Raw genomic sequence first — 20857 nt, 5'->3', positions numbered from 1 at the left:
TATGTTTATGAAGGTGAATTTGTTCGTGTTTGTGTAAATGTGTAAATATGTAATGGACAGTGATAAGATCAGGTGGGGGTGTTGCCCTGTTATATCTATACCGCTGTATTAGACCAACACTGGCAGTGAATAAAAACTATATTTGTGGTGAAGTGAAAGCGGCTGATTTCTTATCAAGTGTTTTTTTAGTTTATCACTGTGAATATTGCCAACGCTGAAAGCATCGCTGAACTTGTATACTTAAATGGATACTTTGGTTATTCGAAAACCATTGAAATAATACTCTAAATGACATGTCTTTAAGAACCACTTTCCATATAGCAATGTCTGTGATAATGTAATACAAAAATGTAAAATTTTACACATGTAGTTCAGATAACTAATGTCAATTAGAAGCTGATCTTTTTGTTTTGTTTTCTGCATTGTTTTATAAAAAAGGCACCAACAGTTGATTGTGTTTTTTTTCGTGAACTATTTGCTACTTTGAACCATAAGGTAAAGTATCACTGAGATTTACCATCTGATATTTTATAAACTTTAAAATGTAATTTTATGTCAAATATATTTTCGCAAAAATAGTATCTGCCTCCAAGTCATAGTATTACCATTACCCAGAGTGGAAATAAAGTGTGTTTACTTAATTAATTCAGTTGTAAATGTGTATGTATAGTGTCAAAGTAAAATATTCCCTATTGGACATTATATTGAACAGAAAATGTAAAATGTAAAATAGCAGCAAAGACATCTTAACTGGATAAACTTAAGAGAACAAAGTAACACAACTTTAATAGTTAAATTACATTCAAACGGAACCAAGTGACCAGCATGTCCTTTACTTGTGACTTAAATGTTGGTCCTTGGCCTATTCCAGGTGGCTTTGTTGGTGTTTTAATATATATTGAAGTCAAACTATGAACCTAATCGCTGTCAACGCTCCCATTACCATAATTGAACAATCAATAGTCTTACCTCCTCAGAAGGCCTCCTCCTGTCAGGCAGCACCAGTGTGTTGGCCTGGCTCCCTGGGACTATAGTGGATCCTACGCTCATTCTGGGTCCAACTAACATGTAGCGCTTGTCTCCAGATCTGTACTGGATGCTGTGGCACAAAGTCCCGTCATAGTTTGTGTCCTGTAAGTACTTGGAGGTGTAGTCAGTGCTGGACTTGGAGCACTGCATTGCAATCAGCACAATGATGCTGATAATGAACAGAGCTGAGACCGAGGCCAGAGTTATTATGAGGTAAAAAGTCACATTAGTGTCCTCAGCGTCTTTAGTGGAGCTCTTAACATCAGAAGCTGCAAAAGCCTCGCTGGGCTCCACCACTTTGACAAGCACAGTAGCTGTAGCTGACAGAGACACGTTGCCATTGTCTTTGACCAGTATGACGAGTTTGTGCTGTGCCTCGTCTGTCTCTGTGAATGAGCGAAGTGTCCTGATCTGTCCTGTGTAGCGGTCCAACCCAAACAGACTGTGGTCAGTCACTCCCTGCAGTGAAAACAGCAGCCAGCCGTTATATCCGATATCAGCGTCATAGGCCCTGACTTTAGTCACCAAGTGTCCTGCGTTCACATTGCGGGGGATTTCCTCCACTCCTTCAGCAGAAGCGTTAGAGCTGACTGGATACAGAATGACTGGAGCGTTGTCGTTCTGGTCCAGAATGAACACGTGCACTGTCACGTTGCTGCTCAGTGACGGAGTCCCAGAGTCTGAGGCCACGACTTGAAACTGAAACGACTTTAATGTCTCAAAGTCAAAGCTTTTCAGGGCCGTGATTTGACCATTTTCCGCGTTCACATTTAAAAAGAGCGCCACGTCCTTCTCTTGTCCTGTGCGCGCAATGCTGTAAGAAACATCTGCGTTTTCATTCTTATCTTTGTCTGCTGCAGTTACAGAGAACAGTGACGTCCCTGCCACGTTATTTTCTACAATATAAAAGTACAGATGAGTTTGTTCAAACTGTGGGCTGTTGTCGTTTACATCTAATATCTGAATACTGAGAGTTTTAGAGGTGGATAAAGGAGGCTCCCCACAGTCAGTGGCTTTTATTGTTATGTCATAATTAGACACCTCCTCCCTGTCCAGGATTTCCTTAGTGACAACTGAATATGTGTTTTCTTTATACGAGGGTTTTAGCTCAAAAGGCACGTTGTTTGTTATGTGCGCGATGATTTTACCATTAACTCCAGAGTCTTTGTCTTTGACGCGAATAAGAGAAATTACTGTCCCTTGTTTTGAGTTTTCAGACACTGTATTTGACAAAGAAGTTACATCTATTTCAGGTGAATTATCATTTACATCAATTATTTTTATAATAACTCTGCATTCACCTTTTAATGGAGGCGTGCCTTTATCTGACGCTTGCACTTCTAATTCATAGAAATCACTTTCCTCATAATCTAACATTCCCTTTACAACAATATCTCCTGTTTTTGTGTCTAATTCAAACATGTCATAGATGCTTTGCTTTAATGTTTTTGTCAAACTATAATCAATTTCTCCGTTTACTCCCTCGTCTGGATCTGTTGCCGTGATCTTTAAAATTGACGTGCCCATTTGTATGTTTTCTTTGGCTGTTATTTCATAAATCTCTTGACTAAAAACGGGTATGTTGTCGTTACTATCAAGAACAATAATGGTAACATTCAGTGTTCCTGACCTTTGGGGTTTACCTCCATCAACCGCTGTCACCAGAAGAAAATGCTCACTGCTTTGTTCTCTGTCCAGCATTTTTTTCAGCACTAGAAATGGTATTTTTTCACCCTTAGTTTCGCGAATATTGAGGTCAAAATGATCATTAGAAGACAAACTGTACGTGCGGACTGAGTTCATTCCAGCGTCCGGATCATGAGCAGAGTGAAGCTGAAATCGTGTTCCTGACAAAGTATGTTCCGCTATTTCTATAGTTTCATTTCTTTTAGGAAAAGTAGGAGCGTGGTCATTTACGTCAGTGATTTCTACCACCACATAGTGAACTTCCAGAGGGTTTTCCACTAAAACCTTCAGCTCCATCAGACACGTACCGCTGCCCTGACACAGCTGCTCTCTGTCAATGCGGCCGTGGACGAACAAAGCGCCACTATCAGGGATTACAGCAAAAATAGCTTCATTGGTTTCAGAAACAACACGGAACCGTCTCTCGCCCAAAGATGAAACATCAAGACCAAGATCATTTGCCACATTTCCAACAACAGTCCCGTCCTTCACCTCCTCCGGAACAGAGTATCTGATCTGAGCCAAAGCGCACTGTCCAAAAAACAGCAGTAGAGTCGAGCACAAAGTCATCCACGAACATTTTCCCAGTACAATTGGCCTCTTCATCTCAAACATTGCTCACACATCCATGTATTAGTGATTATTGTTTTTGTAGCAACTAAAGCACCAAGAAATCCAGAGTAACGTAAGGGACAAAAATACAACTCTCCAGTCAAAGAGAAACAAAGCGTCTGTGAGAGGAGGGACATGGTGCGGAAGAGGTTTCATTTAGGGTTAGTGCCACCTTGTGGTCACATTTAAACCTTATGAATCTTTTTCATTGAATAGGTTTACATTAGTAGACGGACTCTTGACATAAATACAACTTTTCGTGCATGTTATAGATGTTTGAGAAACTCCATTCCACGATCATACATCATTATCAATTCTTTAGCACCATGGACAGCGCCAGGACTGAAGTTTCAGACGGACGATAAGTACTTTTGAGGACAGCATGAATAATTTTCTTAAAATTAAAAATCTGGTCAATTTGAAATATGATTCATTTTCAAATACTCTTTCATAGAATATTTTATTCTAGACATATTTGATAATTTGTTGGATGAATAAAAAAGGCTTAAGCTGACGAGCATGAAAAATAAGAAACAACCAAAGCCATAACTATCCGTCTCTTTTTTTTTACTTAATTATTTATTTAGCTTAAACCCAGTGGCAAACGGTTCAAGCATACCAATGGAAGAACAACAAAATTGTATTCTCCTTTGGATTTTAAAATCACAGCAATGTAACTCTTAGTTCTTTTTTTTTCATAGAAAAAGTATTTAAGCACCATTGACGGATATGCTTTGGAATGAAGCCCTTATGGATTAAGTGTATCTTTAATATATATATATATATATATATATATATATATATATATATATATATATATATATATATATATATATATATATATATATATATATATATATATATATATATATATATAAAGCTACACATATCAACCTATAAAATGACAATCTTTTATGCTTTTGTGCTCGACAGCTATGTGAGAAAAGCTCATACAAAGAACCATGTTAGAATAATTGTTTTAAGTTCATCCCTTACCTCCTCAGAGGGCCTCCTCCTGTCAGGCAGCACCAGTGTGTTGGCCTGGCTCCCTGGGACTATAGTGGATCCTACGCTCATTCTGGGTCCAACTAACATGTAGCGCTTGTCTCCAGATCTGTACTGGATGCTGTGGCACAAAGTCCCGTCATAGTTTGTGTCCTGTAAGTACTTGGAGGTGTAGTCAGTGCTAGACTTGGAGCACTGCATTGCAATCAGCACAATGATGCTGATAACGAACAGAGCTGAGACCGAGGCCAGAGTTATCATGAGGTAAAAAGTCACATTAGTGTCCTCAGCGTCTTTAGTGGAGCTCTTAACATCTGAAGCTGCAAAAGCCTCGCTGGGCTCCACCACTTTGACAAGCACAGTAGCTGTAGCTGACAGAGACACGTTGCCATTGTCTTTGACCAGTATGACGAGTTTGTGCTGGGCCTCGTCTGTCTCTGTGAATGAGCGAAGTGTCCTGATCTGTCCTGTGTAGCGGTCCAACCCAAACAGACTGTGGTCAGTCACTCCCTGCAGTGAAAACAGCAGCCAGCCGTTATATCCGATATCAGCGTCATAGGCCCTGACTTTAGTCACCAAGTATCCTGCGTTCACATTGCGGGGGATTTCCTCCACTCCTTCAGCAGAAGCGTTAGAGCTGACTGGATACAGAATGACTGGAGCGTTGTCGTTCTGGTCCAGAATGAACACGTGCACTGTCACGTTGCTGCTTAGTGACGGAGTCCCAGAGTCTGAGGCCACGACTTGAAACTGAAACGACTTTAATGTCTCAAAGTCAAAGCTTTTCAGGGCCGTGATTTGACCATTTTCCGCGTTCACATTTAAAAAGAGCGCCACGTCCTTCTCTTGTCCTGTGCGCGCAATGCTGTAGGAAACATCGGCGTTTTCATTCTTATCTTTGTCTGCTGCAGTTACAGAGAACAGTGACGTCCCTGCCACGTTATTTTCTACAATATAAAAGTACAGAAGATTTTGTTCAAACTGTGGGCTGTTGTCATTTACATCTAATATCTGAATACTGAGAGTTTTAGTGGTGGATAAAGGAGGCTCCCCACAGTCAGTGGCTTTTATTGTTATATCATAATTAAACACCTGCTCCCTGTCCAGGAAATCCTTAGTGACAACTGAATATGTGTTTTCTTTATACGAGGGTTTTAGCTCAAAAGGCACGTTGTTTGTTATGTGCGCGATGATTTTACCATTAACTCCAGAGTCTTTGTCTGTTATGCTAATTAGTGATATAACTGTCCCTCTTTTGGAGTCTTCAGACACTGTGTTTGACAGAGAAGTCATGTCTATCTCAGGTGAATTATCATTAACATCTATAATCTTTATAATAACTCTGCATTCACCTGTTAATGGCGGCGCGCCTTTATCTGACGCCTCTGCGTCTAATTCATAGTGTTCTGTTTTCTCAAAGTCAATTGAGCCTTTTGTAACAATTTCTCCTGTTACTCTATTTAATTCAAATGTTAAATATACATCTTGTGTCAATGTTTCCCCGAGGCTGTACTCAATTTCTCCATTTATTCCCTCGTCAGCGTCTGTTGCGTTTAACTTAAATATTACATTCCCTCTCTCCAAATTTTCTTTCACTGTGATATGATAAACCTCTTGAGTAAAAGCTGGTCTATTGTCATTAATGTCCAGAACATTTATGGTAATATTGAGTGTCCCGGACTTTGGCGGTTTTCCTCCGTCAACCGCGGTGAGAAGCAAAGAGTGTTTGCTGCTCTGTTCTCGGTCTAAAGGCTTCTTTAGCTCCAGAAACGGAATTTTACCCAAGTCACTTTGTCGGATATTAATTTCAAAATGCTCATTTGCAGACAACGTATACGTGCGGATTGAATTTATTCCTGCGTCGGGATCATGGGCAGGGTGGAGTTGAAATCTTTTACCTGATAAAGTCTGCTCTCCAATTTCAAATGTTTGGTTCGTTTTAGGAAATCTTGGCGCGTGGTCATTTACATCAGTGATTTCTACAACTAAATAGTGAACTTCCAGAGGGTTTTCCACCAGAACCTTCAGCTCCATCAGACACGTACCGCTGCCCTGACACAGCTGCTCTCTGTCAATGCGGCCGTGGACGAACAAAGCGCCATTGTCAGGATTTACCTCAAAAATACTTTCCTTAGCTCCAGGGGCAACGCGGAACTGTCTATCACTTAATGAAGCAACATCGAGACCAAGATCCTTTGCCACATTTCCAACAACAGTCCCATCCCTCACCTCCTCCGGAACAGAGTATCTGATCTGAGCCAAAGTGCACTGTCCAAAAATGAGCAGAAGAGCCAAGAACAAACTGATCCAGGAGCAGATTGTCGGTTGAAAAGAGTGTTCGATTCCCATAGTCGTCAACAGTCAAATGTTTAGGTTTGAATATTGATTGTTTTAAAATCGTCTGCAAGAAAGCAAAGCATTAAAGATCCACAGTAGGCTAAAAGGTAAAACACAAATGGCAACTGCACTCCAGTCCAACAGAAACAAAAGGGTCTGAGAGAGGAGGTACAAAGTGAACCAGGGGTTTCTTTATTGAGTGCTCCCACCCTGTGGGCAACTATGATATGAAAGTCAATGTATTGCAACTCTTTTAGTCAAACATCACTGGTCGTGTGAATTACACGAGTCTTGGAAAGTTAGTATTTGATGAAGGCTCCAAGACAACTTTTTATCACTACATCAGAACCACGGACAGAGTCGGGCCACTACAAGTTCCCCTAAACCACCATCAGTTCAAAACATAAACATGAGAATGAGAATTTCTTGCAGATTTTGTCATTTTCATTGTACTCAACATTCAAGTTAGGATCATCCGTTGTTTTTGTCATTTAAAGCAGGAAAATGATTTGGAAAATATGACGTAATAGTAAATGAGTCCATCCCAGTATCTATTTTTATTATTATTCATTTATTTAAAAAGGGACTGAACAGAGACCACAGTCACGTTCAAAATAGTAACCAATGCCATATCAATGAGCCACAACCAATGGCTTTATTACTCACAAGATAGTTACATAGAAATTAATATTAACAAGAGCTGTTTCCAAAGTACTGCACAAAGTGAAATAAAATGTGCTTAATAAATAAATAAAAAACTTTATTTTATGTATTTATGTATTTACTTTAATATTAACATATTTTTAAAAAATAATTTAAGAAGTGACTTGTAACTGCAAAGACCTGATTATAATTTCATGCTATAATACAAAGGTAATTAATTGCTTTTACTGACCAGTGGCAAAGGTGATATTTGCAGATGTTTAAAATAAAGCAAATTAAAGTCATGTTAATAGCCAATATCCAATCAAACCTAGAGTTATCCGCTGTCCAAAACCAACCAGTAATGCTGTAAACATTGTATGTTAATCCATTTACATTAAAAGATTTACATTTGTGTCAATGTGGCCAAGTTTGATGGTGTTTTTATGTTGCATTGTTTTTACTTTTGGGTGTATTTTAAGGTTTCTGTCTTTTTGATATTGCATGTTTTAGTTCACGTTTCCCAGCTTTTTGCCTATAGTGACCACCTGCAAACGCCTTTCGCTGCCCAGGCGCTATCAGCGTACCTGCATTAGTTTGAAACAAAGCGATTTAAAGCAGGATTGAAGAGACACGAGAGAAGGGGGCAGAGGGCTAATGTAAACGACAAAGAGGGAAGTGAAATGTGGGTCACTTTGACACCGGGTGCTCGGCGTGGTACACTGCAAGGAGGAGGATGAGACTTGGATCGGTTGCTCGGGACACCAGTGAAGCAGCTGTGGGGCCTCGGCACAGAGTGGGTGTGGCGCGCAAGACGGGACAGGGACACAGCCTAGAACCGCAAACTATACGAGACCAACGGGGCGAGTATGGAAACGCAGGGACCGGGTAAGAAATCCTGCCTGCGCTTAAAGTGTTGTAAACTTTTGAGTAGTGGTGTTCAGAGGAAGGCCTATGGCTGGAACCTCAGACAAACGACGAAAGTCAAAGTGAGGCACAGGAGCCTAATATTGAAAGTCATGTCAACAGCACAAATGACTGTGAACCAGCAGAACAAGAACAGGAAAAACAGAATGGAAGTAATGAGACACACTACCCTAAAAGTACAAGGAAAAGTCCTCTGTATCTGAAAGACTATGTTCACACTGAAGAAGATCACCAAACCTTAACAAACCTTGATTACTGTTACAGGCCGATGTGTGGTGTGCCACAGACATTTGAAGAGGCTGTGCACTCCCCAAAGTCAAAGTTATGGACTACTGCCATGAAAGAGTAAAAATGAGATCTCTGAAATAAAATTACACATACATGTTGACCACACTGCCAGAAGGTAAAAATGCAGTGGGGGGCGTTGGGTATTTGCAGTAAAAGAGAATGCAGATCGTACTGAGACTTTCAAAGCCAGGTGCATTGCTAAAGGCTACAGTCAAGTAGAAGGGATTGACTACCAGGAGACGTTTTCTCCAACTGTGGGCATGACCTAAGTACGCTGTTTGATGCAAATGGCAGTACAGTACAACTTAAAACTTCACCAAATGGATGTAAAAACGTTTTATTTGCATTCTCCAATCGATTGTGAGTTGCGCAACCAGAAGGACTTAAAGTCAAATCAGACGACGGTGAAAAGTTAGTTTGCAAAGTTAACATAGATGATGTTACAAGATCATCTATGTAAAAGAGGTTTTATACAAAATCCTGTAGATCACTGTGTTTACAACAGTCAAACAGAAAATGAGTTATTGTGATCATTTGACTTTGATTTGGGTTGATTATGTTATCATTGCTTCTAACAATGAAGATTGACTCAAATTCATGAAAAGGAAATGAAACAAATGTCAAGCGAAAAGTTTAAGACGAAAGATCTTGGTGAGCTTAAACACTTCCTAGGTATCGACTGTACCCAAGGCACAGAGATAAAACTGAACCAGAGAAGGTACAGCTCAAAAATACTGGACAGGTTTAATATGTCAGACTGAAAGCCACGTTCTACTCCTTGTGCACAAAAACACAACTTTGATGCTGATGGTGAGCCAGTAGATGCAGAAAGGTATCGTGAACGAGTGGGCAGCTTGATATATTCTTGTAAACAACCAGATTTAAGATGGATTGTAAGCAAACTTTCTCAGTATCTGTCAGACCCAAAAGATCATTATTGGATAGCAGCAAAACACATGGTAAGATATTTAAAAGGTACATTGAACAAAGAGCCGTGTTACAAAAAGACAGAAGGGAATCTTGACCTTTATAGCATTTAGTGATACAGATTGGGCAACAGATTCTAGTGACAGAAGAAGTACTACTGGACACTGTTTTGCACAAACTAAAAGTGGGCTATTTAGAGTTTATACCTCACACAACTACTGGCAAAAATGGACAATGAACGTTAATACTCAACAGTTCTTTTGTATGGCAATAATCAAGATAATCAAGGTGTAATAGCATTATCAAAAAATCCCATAAACCGCCAGAGGTGTAAGCATATTGACATAAAGTACCATTTCATTAGGTTTGCACTCAACGACAAGAAAATCTGTATAGAGTATTGTGCTACAGCAGACATGGTTGCAGACATTTTCACTAAATCTGTCAACAAGCTAAAAAAGGAGAGGTTTACAAGTTTTCTTTTTGGAGGGTAAATGTAAATGATGTTATGTTTATGAAGGTGCATTTGTTCGTGATTGTGTAAATGTGAAATGGACAGTGTTAAGAGCTAGTGTGGGTGTTGCCCAGTTATATCTATACCGCTGTATTAGACCAACACTGTGAATAAAAACTACATTCGTGATGAAGTGAAAGCGGCTGATTTCTTATCAGTCCAAGCCGTTACCTTGACTGTTTTTTGAGTTTATTACCATGGATAATGCCAACGCTGAAAGCATCGCTGAACTTTTATACTGAAATGTATGCTTTGGTTATTCGAAAACCATTGAAATAATACTCTAAATGACATGTCTTTAAGAACCACTTGTGACAATGTCTGTGATAATTTAATACAAAAATGTAAAATTTTACACATGTAGGTCAGATAACTAATGTCAATAAGAAGCTAATCTTTTTGTTTTAATTTTTGCACTGTTTTATAAAAAAGGAACCAACAGTTGATTGTGTTTTTTTGTTTGCTCTTCATGAACTATTTGCTACTTTGCACCATAAGGTAAAGTATCACTGAGATTTACAATCTGATATTTGATCAACTTTAAAATATAATTTTATGTCAAATATATTTTCTCAAAAATAGTATCTGCCTCCAAGTAATAATATGACCATTACCCAAAGTGGAAATAAAGTGTGTTTACTTAATTCATTCAGTTGTAAATGTGTATGTATAGTGTCAATGTAAAATATTCCCTTTTGGACATTATATTGAAAAGAAAATGTAAAATAGCAGCCAAGACATTTTAACTGGACAAACTTAAAGGCCCAATGGATGATTTTTCGGTGATTTGAGAACGCAGGCGGAAGTGCACTTGCGCACTGCCCCGTGCGGACTGATACAACACACACGTGCGTTTGTTTATTAGCGCTACGGAGCGCATCGCGTCTCCCGTAGATTTCTGTCCACTTCTGAGTCAGCTCGAACTGTCTTCATTTTGCCCCGTACACTGAGGGAACTATATTATGATAGATCCATGCGCTTAGGCACGCGGAAACGTGGGGATGAACCGCTCGCGGCTGCAGGTGAGCGATAAGTGCGTTTTATGATTGATACGTGGCAGGACAAATGATTTATCCACGCCACGAGGAAATATGATAAAAAAAAAAATTGCTGAAAAAAATCATCCATTCCACCTTTAAGGGAAAAAGTAACACGACTTTAATAGTTAAATTACATTCAAACGGAACCAAGTGACCAGCATGTCCTTTACTTGTGACTTAAATGTTGGTCCTTGGCCTATTCCAGGTGGCTTTGTTGGTGTTTTAATATATATTGAAGTCAAACTATGAACCTAATCGCTGTCAACGCTCCCATTACCATACTTGAACAATCAATAGTCTTACCTCCTCAGAGGGCCTCCTCCTGTCAGGCAGCACCAGTGTGTTGGCCTGGCTCCCTGGGACTATAGTGGATCCTACGCTCATTCTGGGTCCAACTAACATGTAGCGCTTGTCTCCAGATCTGTACTGGATGCTGTGGCACAAAGTCCCGTCATAGTTTGTGTCCTGTAAGTACTTGGAGGTGTAGTCAGTGCTAGACTTGGAGCACTGCATTGCAATCAGCACAATGATGCTGATAACGAACAGAGCTGAGACCGAGGCCAGAGTTATCATGAGGTAAAAAGTCACATTAGTGTCCTCAGCGTCTTTAGTGGAGCTCTTAACATCTGAAGCTGCAAAAGCCTCGCTGGGCTCCACCACTTTGACAAGCACAGTAGCTGTAGCTGACAGAGACACGTTGCCATTGTCTTTGACCAGTATGACGAGTTTGTGCTGGGCCTCGTCTGTCTCTGTGAATGAGCGAAGTGTCCTGATCTGTCCTGTGTAGCGGTCCAACCCAAACAGACTGTGGTCAGTCACTCCCTGCAGTGAAAACAGCAGCCAGCCGTTATATCCGATATCAGCGTCATAGGCCCTGACTTTAGTCACCAAGTATCCTGCGTTCACATTGCGGGGGATTTCCTCCACTCCTTCAGCAGAAGCGTTAGAGCTGACTGGATACAGAATGACTGGAGCGTTGTCGTTCTGGTCCAGAATGAACACGTGCACTGTCACGTTGCTGCTTAGTGACGGAGTCCCAGAGTCTGAGGCCACGACTTGAAACTGAAACGACTTTAATGTCTCAAAGTCAAAGCTTTTCAGGGCCGTGATTTGACCATTTTCCGCGTTCACATTTAAAAAGAGCGCCACGTCCTTCTCTTGTCCTGTGCGCGCAATGCTGTAGGAAACATCGGCGTTTTCATTCTTATCTTTGTCTGCTGCAGTTACAGAGAACAGTGACGTCCCTGCCACGTTATTTTCTACAATATAAAAGTACAGAAGATTTTGTTCAAACTGTGGGCTGTTGTCATTTACATCTAATATCTGAATACTGAGAGTTTTAGTGGTGGATAAAGGAGGCTCCCCACAGTCAGTGGCTTTTATTGTTATATCATAATTAAACACCTGCTCCCTGTCCAGGAAATCCTTAGTGACAACTGAATATGTGTTTTCTTTATACGAGGGTTTTAGCTCAAAAGGCACGTTGTTTGTTATGTGCGCGATGATTTTACCATTAACTCCAGAGTCTTTGTCTTTAACACGAATGAGAGAAATGACTGTTCCTGGTTTTGAGTTTTCAGACACTGTATTTGACAAAGAAGTTACATCTATTTCAGGTGAATTATCATTTACATCTATTATTTTTATAATAACTCTGCATTCACCTGTTAATGGAGGCGTGCCTTTATCTGACGCTTGTACTTCTAATTCATAGAAATAATTTTCCTCATAATCTAACTTTCCCTTTACAACAATATCTCCTGTTTTTGTGTCTAATTCAAATATGTCATAGATGCTTTGCTTCAATGTTTTTGCCAAACTATAATCAATTTCTCCGTTTACTCCCTCGTCTGGATCTGTTGCCGTGATCTTTAAAATTGACGTGCCCATTTGTATGTTTTCTTTGGCTGTTATTTCATAAATCTCTTGACTAAAAACGGGTATGTTGTCGTTACTATCAAGAACAATAATGGTAACATTCAGTGTTCCTGACCTTTGGGGTTTACCTCCATCAACCGCTGTCACCAGAAGAAAATGCTCACTGCTTTGTTCTCTGTCCAGCATTTTTTTCAACACTAGAAATGGTATTTTTTCGCCATTAGCTTCACGTATATTGATGTCAAAATGATCATTAGAAGACAAACTGTACGTGCGGACTGAGTTCATTCCTGCGTCAGGATCATGAGCAGAGTGAAGCTGAAATCGTTTTCCTGACAAAGTATGTTCCGCTATTTCTATAGTTTCATTTCTTTTAGGAAAAGTAGGAGCGTGGTCATTTACATCAGTGATTTCTACCACCACATAGTGAACTTCCAGAGGGTTTTCCACTAAAACCTTCAGCTCCATCAGACACGTACCACTGCCCTGACACAGCTGCTCTCTGTCAATGCGGCCGTGGACGAACAAAGCGCCACTATCAGGGATTACAGCAAAAATAGCTTCATTCGTTTCAGAAACAACACGGAACCGTCTCTCGCCCAAAGATGAAACATCAAGACCAAGATCCTTTGCCACATTTCCAACAACAGTCCCGTCCTTCACCTCCTCCGGAACAGAGTATCTGATCTGAGCCAAAGCGCACTGTCCAAAAAACATCAGTAGAGTCGAGCACAAAGTCATCCACGAACATTTTCCCAGTACAATTGGCCTCTTCATCTCAAACATTGCTCACACATCCATGTATTAGTTATTATTGTTTTTATAGCAACTAAAGCACCAAGAAATCCAGAGTAACGCAAGGGACAAAAAATACAACTCTCCAGTCAAAGAGAAACAAAGCGTCTGTGAGAGGAGGGACATGGTGCGGAAGAGGTTTCATTTAGGGTTAGTGCCACCTTGTGGTCACATTTAAAACTTATGAATCTTTTTCATTGAATAGGTTTACATTAGTAGACGGACTCTTGACATAAATACAACTTTTCGTGCATATTATAGATGTTTGAGAAACTCCATTCCCCGATCCTACATCATTATAAATTCTTTAGCACCATGGACAGCGCCAGGACTGAAGTTTCAGACGGACGATAAGTACTTTTGAGGAAAGCATTAATAATTTTCTTAAAATTAAAAATCTGGTCAATTTGAAATATGATTCATTTTCAAATACTCTTTCATAGAATATTTTATTCTGGACATATTTGATAATTTGTTGGATAAATAAAAAAGGCTTAAGCTGACGAGCATGAAAAGTAAGAAACAACAAAAGCCATAACACCCGTCTCTTTTTTTAACTGAATTATTTCTTTAGCTTAAACCCAGTGGCATCGGTTCAAGCATACCAATGGAAGAACAACAAAATTATATTCTCATGTGGATTTTAAAATCACAGCAATGTAACTCTTCGTTCTTTTTTTTTTCATAGAAAAAGTATTTAAGCACCATTGACGGATATGTTTTGGAATAAAGCCCATATGGATTAAGTGCAGCTTTTATATATATATATATATATATATATAATATATATATATATATATATATAAAAAAAATAAAGAGGAAAGCTACACATATCAACCTATGAAATGACAATTTTTTATGCTTTTGTGCTCGACAGCCATGTGAGTAAAGGTCATACAAAGAACCATGTTAGAATAATTGTTTTAAGTTCATCCCTTACCTCCTCAGAGGGTCTCCTCCTGTCAGGCAGCACCAGTGTGTTGGCCTGGCTCCCTGGGACTATAGTGGATCCTACGCTCATTCTGGGTCCAACTAACATGTAGCGCTTGTCACCAGATCTGTACTGGATGCTGTGGCACAGAGTCCCGTCATAGTTTGTGTCCTGTAAGTACTTGGAGGTGTAGTCAGTGCTGGACTTGGAGCACTGCATTGCAATCAGCACAATGATACTCATAATGAACAGAGCTGAGACCGAGGCCAGAGTTATCATGAGGTAAAAAGTCACATTAGTGTCCTCAGCGTCTTTAGTGGAGCTCTTAACATCAGAAGCTGCAAAAGCCTCGCTGGGCTCCACCACTTTGACAAGCACAGTAGCTGTAGCTGACAGAGACACGTTGCCATTGTCTTCGACCAGTATGACGAGTTTGTGCTGGGCCTCGTCTGTCTCTGTGAATGAGCGAAGTGTCCTGATCTGTCCTGTGTAGCGGTCCAGCCCAAACAGACTGTGGTCAGTCACTCCCTGCAGTGAAAACAGCAGCCAGCCGTTATATCCGATATCAGCGTCATAGGCCCTGACTTTAGTCACCAAGTGTCCTGCGTTCACATTGCGGGGGATTTCCTCCACTCCTTCAGCAGAAGCGTTAGAGCTGACTGGATACAGAATGACTGGAGCGTTATCGTTCTGGTCCAGAATGAACACGTGCACTGTCACGTTGCTGCTCAGTGACGGAGTCCCAGAGTCTGAGGCCACAACTTGAAACTGGAACGACTTTAACGTCTCAAAGTCAAAGCTTTTCAGGGCCGTGATTTGGCCATTTTCCGCGTTCACATTTAAAAAGAGCGCCACGTCCTTCTCTTGTCCTGTGCGCGCAATGCTGTAGGAAACATCTGCGTTTTCATTCTTATCTTTGTCTGCTGCAGTTACAGAGAACAGTGACGTCCCTGCCACGTTATTTTCTACAATATAAAAGTACAGAGGACTTTGTTCAAACTGTGGGCTGTTGTCGTTTACATCTAATATCTGAATACTGAGAGTTTTAGTGGTGGATAAAGGAGGCTCCCCACAGTCAGTGGCTTTTATTGTTATGTCATAATTAGACACCTCCTCCCTGTCCAGGAAATCCTTAGTGACAACTGAATATGTGTTTTCTTTATACGAGGGTTTTAGCTCAAAAGGCACGTTGTTTGTTATGTGCGCGATGATTTTACCATTAACTCCAGAATCTTTGTCTTTGACACGAATGAGAGAAATGACTGTTCCTGGTTTTGAGTTTTCAGACACTGTGTTTGACAAAGAAGTTACATCAATCTCAGGTGAATTATCGTTAATATCTACTATTTTAATGATAATTCTACATTCACCCGTCAACTTGTTAGTGCCTTTATCTGAAGCTTCCACGTCTAATTCATACTGTTCTGTTTTTTCAAAGTCAATTGGGCCTTTTGTGACAATTTCTCCTGTTACTGTATTTAATTCAAATGTTAAATATACATCTTGTGTCAACGTTTCCCCGAGGCTGTACTCAATTTCTCCGTTTATTCCCTCGTCAGCGTCTGTAGCATTTAACTTAAATATTATATTTCCTCTCTCCAAATTTTCTTTCACTGTGATTTGATAAACCTCTTGAGTAAAAGCTGGTTTATTGTCATTACTATCCAGAACATTTATGGTAATATTTAGTGTCCCGGACTTTGGTGGTTTTCCTCCGTCAACCGCGGTAAGAAGCAAAGAGTGTTTGCTGCTCTGTTCTCGGTCTAAAGGCTTCTTTAGCTCCAGAAACGGAATTTTACCCAAGTCACTTTGTCGGATATTAATTTCAAAATGCTCATTTGCAGACAACGTATACGTGCGGATTGAATTTATTCCTGCGTCGGGATCATGGGCAGGGTGGAGTTGAAATCTTTTACCCGGTAAAGTGTGTTCTCCAATTTCAAACGTTTGGTTAAATTTGGGAAATCTTGGTGCGTGATCATTTACATCAGTGATTTCTACAACTAAATAGTGAACTTCCAGAGGGTTTTCCACCAGAACCTTCTGCTCCATCAGACACGTACCGCTGCCCTGACACAGCTGCTCTCTGTCAATGCGGCCGTGGACGAACAAAGCGCCTGTATCAGCGTTTACTCCAAAAATATCTCCATTTGTTTCAGAAACAATACGGAATCTCCTCTCACCCAACGAGGCAACATCGAGACCAAGATCCTTTGCAACATTTCCAACAACAGTCCCGTCTTTCACCTCCTCCGGAACAGAGTATCTGATTTGAGCCAAAATCCTACGTTCAAAAAACAGCAGCAGAATCCAGCACAAAGTGATCCATGAACATGTTCTTGCTTTCCTCATATTTCCGTGTCTATTGTTGACTCCAAACACTCTATAGTCATCCAAAATATAGATGCAGTGTCTTAAGATTATACAGTAATTTCAGAGAGTGCATCTAGCACCATGAACGATGCACTCCGGTTTGAACAAAAGAGTGCATTTGGTTGGGAGGGACATAGTGCGACTGGACTTTCATGCAATAGCTCCCCCCGGTGGTTAATTGCGTTATTTTATTCGTATGGACTTAGTCAGAGAATTGTTATGTTTATGTATGAGCCGAAAAGAAACATAGGTTCATGTTTTTTTGCTTTTGTTGTTGATATAACTTGTAGCAGAAGCCTGTGTATACGTACACGTTTTTGTTAGCACCATGGACAGCGATCAGTCGGACTCAGTTAAGATATTGCAGGCGGCCGTGGCTGCAGAGCCGCGGCGCGGTCAAATGGCCCAGGAGTTTCAGGAACCGCGGCACACGATAACATGGCAGTTTGGGCCGCACGCCGCAGCTCTGTAGACACTCCCATTGCAGAAAGCTGTTGATTTAAACACATATTTTTTCTACAAATGCTTATTTGATGCATTTTTTCTGGATAACAAAGATATTGCATTTAGCAATTTATTTGTATTGGTAAAAACATATTAGTTTGACGGTTTAATACAAATAACAAAATTTGTTGTTACATTGTTTAACAACAGTAGTGTCGCCATGTAATTGAAATCCATGATATTAAAGTCAGCTGTGATCACTTGCACACACACATTTTGTGGTTCCCTCCTTTTTTCCCTTTAAATTATTTGTAGCGTGATCTTATTCCTTATCATATTTACTGCTTGCCTAACATTGACTTAAACCCTAACTCTAATATATTTTTAACAATTGTACAATATAACTTTAACCCATGTTTTTGATATAATAATAGATAAAATAATAAAGGATTAACGTCATGGGAAAAAATATTGTCTAATGATATGAATGTGTATAAAAAGAGTATCCTGCATAAGTCCTCACCAACACACAAATACACACTGCCATACAGTGAATGTATTGGCTTGTAATTTTATCCATATATGTTATACAATGGTATTGGTTATTATTCGTCCAGTAGTTTCAATTCATATGGTATTCCTGCAAAGTTTCTGTTCTCAAGCGCAATTTGCCGTGGGTTACAAGGGTATGTGCTAAAACAACAAACTGAAATCATACGGGATATTTTTATTTTATCTCTTACCTCCTCAGAGGGCCTCCTCCTGTCGGGCAGCACCAGTGTGTTGGCCTGGCTTCCTGGGACTATAGTGGATCCTACACTCATTCTGGGTCCAACTAACATGTAGCGCTTGTCTCCAGATCTGTACTGGATGCTGTGGCACAGAGTCCCGTCATAGTTTGTGTCTTGTAAGTACTTGGAGGTGTAGTCAGTGCTGGACTTGGAGCACTGCATTGCAATCAGCACAATGATGCTGATAATGAACAGAGCTGAGACCGAGGCCAGAGTTATCATGAGGTAAAAAGTCACATTAGTGTCCTCAGCGTCTTTAGTGGAGCTCTTAACATCAGAAGCTGCAAAAGCCTCGCTGGGCTCCACTACTTTGACAAGCACAATAGCTGTAGCTGACAGAGACACGTTGCCATTGTCTTTGACCAGTATGACGAGTTTGTGCTGAGCCTCGTCTGTCTCTGTGAATGAGCGAAGTGTCCTGATCTGTCCTGTGTAGCGGTCCAACCCAAACAGACTGTGGTCAGTCACTCCCTGCAGTGAAAACAGCAGCCAGCCGTTATATCCGATATCAGCGTCATAGGCCCTGACTTTAGTCACCAAGTGTCCTGCGTTTACATTGCGGGGGATTTCCTCCACTCCTTCAGCAGAAGCGTTAGAGCTGACTGGATACAGAATGACTGGAGCGTTGTCGTTCTGGTCCAGAATGAACACGTGCACTGTCACGTTGCTGCTCAGTGACGGAGTCCCAGAGTCTGAGGCCACGACTTGAAACTGGAACGACTTTAATGTCTCAAAGTCAAAGCTTTTCAGGGCCGTGATTTGACCATTTTCCGCGTTCACATTTAAAAAGAGCGCCACGTCCTTCTCTTGTCCTGTGCGCGCAATGCTGTAGGAAACATCTGCGTTTTCATTCTTATCTTTGTCTGCTGCAGTTACAGAGAACAGTGACGTCCCTGCCACGTTATTTTCTACAATATAAAAGTACAGAGGATTTTGTTCAAATTGTGGGCTGTTGTCGTTTACATCTAATATCTGAATACTGAGAGTTTTAGTGGTGGATAAAGGAGGCTCCCCACAGTCAGTGGCTTTTATTGTTATGTCATAATTAGACACCTGCTCCCTGTCCAGGAAATCCTTAGTGACAACTGAATATGTGTTTTCTTTATACGAGGGTTTTAGCTCAAAAGGCACGTTGTTTGTTATGTGCGCGATGATTTTACCATTAACTCCAGAGTCTTTGTCTGTTACACTAATTAGTGATATAACTGTTCCTGGTTTAGAGTTTTCAGACACTGTGTTTGACAGTGAAGTCACATCTATTTCAGGTGAATTGTCATTAACATCTATTATTTTTATTATAACTCTGCATTCACCTTTTAATGGAGGCGCGCCTTTATCCGACGCTTGCACTTCTAGTTCATAGAAATCACTTTCCTCATAATCTAACATTCCCTTTACAACAATATCTCCTGTTTTTGTGTCTAATTCAAACATGTTATAGATGCTTTGCTTTAATGTTTTGGCCAAACTATAATCAATTTCTCCGTTTACTCCCTCGTCTGGATCTGTTGCCGTGATCTTTAAAATTGACGTGCCCGTTTGTACGTTTTCTTTGGCTGTAATTTCATAAATCTCTTGACTGAAAACGGGTATGTTGTCGTTACTATCAAGAACAATAATGGTAACATTCAGTGTTCCTGACCTTTGGGGTTTACCTCCATCAACCGCTGTCACCAGAAGAAAATGCTCACTGCTTTGTTCTCTGTCCAGCATTTTTTTCAACACTAGAAATGGTATTTTTTCACCCTTAGCTTCGCGAATATTGATATCAAAATGATCATTAGAAGACAAACTGTACGTGCGGACTGAGTTCATTCCTGCGTCAGGATCATGAGCAGAGTGAAGCTGAAATCGTGTTCCAGACAATGTTTGTTCCGCTATTTCTATAGTTTCGTTTCTTTTAGGAAAAGTAGGAGCGTGATCATTTACATCAGTGATTTCTACCACCACATAGTGAACTTCCAGAGGGTTTTCCACTAAAACCTTCAGCTCCATCAGACACGTACCGCTGCCCTGACACAGCTGCTCTCTGTCAATGCGGCCGTGGACGAACAAAGCGCCATTATTTCGGTTTACTTCAAAAATAGCTTCTTTTGTTTCAGAAACACGAAATCTTCTTTCACCTAACGAGGCAACATCGAGACCAAGATCCTTTGCGACATTTCCAACAACAGTCCCGTCCTTCACCTCCTCCGGAACAGAGTATCTGATCTGAGCCAAAGCGCACGGTCCAAAAAGCAGCAGAAGAATCGAGTACAAACTGATCCAGGAACATTTTCCCAACACAAATGGCCTCTTCATCTCCAACATTTTTTTACAAATCCATTTATTTTCGATGACTGTTTTTGTCACAGCTAAAGGACCAAATAGTCCTGAGTAAAACAGGAAACAAGTGCAACGCTCAGTCAGACAAAAGGGTCTGTGAGAGGAGGGACAAGATGGGGTTTCATTGAGGGTTAGTGCCACCTTGTGGTAATATATACAACTTAAGAAGATGCAAAATGACATGATATTAATTCTGTAATAGCATTCTTGGAGAATAACAGACAACACATATTTTGCAATGCATATACATTAGAGATATCCGACTCTTGATCCTACTCTATTGTCATTCCTTCAACACCATGGACAGTGCCAG

At 40.4% G+C, this 20857-nt stretch overlaps 5 protein-coding genes across 5 annotated transcripts in view; all 5 read right to left on the bottom strand.

Annotated features, from left to right (window-relative positions):
* LOC140354588 (protocadherin alpha-2-like) overlaps positions 1-17005 on the bottom strand; it is a 91546-nt gene extending 74541 nt beyond the window's left edge. The window contains exon 1 of the mRNA XM_072439654.1: positions 14621-17005. Coding sequence (XP_072295755.1) covers positions 14621-16963 — 2343 coding nt within the window. The 5' untranslated portion in view covers positions 16964-17005. The remainder of the gene's footprint in view (positions 1-14620) is intronic.
* LOC140347736 (protocadherin alpha-2-like) lies at positions 940-3408 on the bottom strand. Its single transcript, XM_072434232.1, has one exon. The coding sequence runs from the start codon at positions 3328-3330 to the stop codon at positions 940-942; it is 2391 nt and encodes a 796-aa protein (XP_072290333.1). The 5' UTR covers positions 3331-3408.
* LOC140347720 (protocadherin alpha-2-like) lies at positions 4276-6723 on the bottom strand. The gene has a single exon (XM_072434231.1). The coding sequence runs from the start codon at positions 6679-6681 to the stop codon at positions 4276-4278; it is 2406 nt and encodes an 801-aa protein (XP_072290332.1). The 5' UTR covers positions 6682-6723.
* LOC140347704 (protocadherin alpha-2-like) lies at positions 11281-13751 on the bottom strand. Its single transcript, XM_072434230.1, has one exon. The coding sequence runs from the start codon at positions 13669-13671 to the stop codon at positions 11281-11283; it is 2391 nt and encodes a 796-aa protein (XP_072290331.1). The 5' UTR covers positions 13672-13751.
* A 505-nt stretch (positions 17006-17510) lies between the features above and the next one.
* LOC140345846 (protocadherin alpha-2-like) lies at positions 17511-20560 on the bottom strand. The gene is made up of 2 exons (XM_072432285.1): positions 18172-20560; positions 17511-17528 (listed from the first exon to the last, which is right to left on the bottom strand). Exons 1-2 carry the CDS (start codon positions 20527-20529, stop codon positions 17511-17513), a joined length of 2376 nt encoding a protein of 791 aa, XP_072288386.1. The 5' UTR covers positions 20530-20560.
* Positions 20561-20857: the final 297 nt, after the last annotated feature.

Source organism: Eucyclogobius newberryi, unplaced genomic scaffold, assembly GCF_026437365.1.
Source record: "Eucyclogobius newberryi isolate DKJ021-1_F unplaced genomic scaffold, fEucNew1.0.hap1 SCAF_11, whole genome shotgun sequence".
Lineage (NCBI taxonomy): Eukaryota > Metazoa > Chordata > Actinopteri > Gobiiformes > Gobiidae > Eucyclogobius > Eucyclogobius newberryi.
Note: the sequence above shows the minus strand (reverse complement) of the source record. Positions and strands in the feature narration are given on the sequence as shown.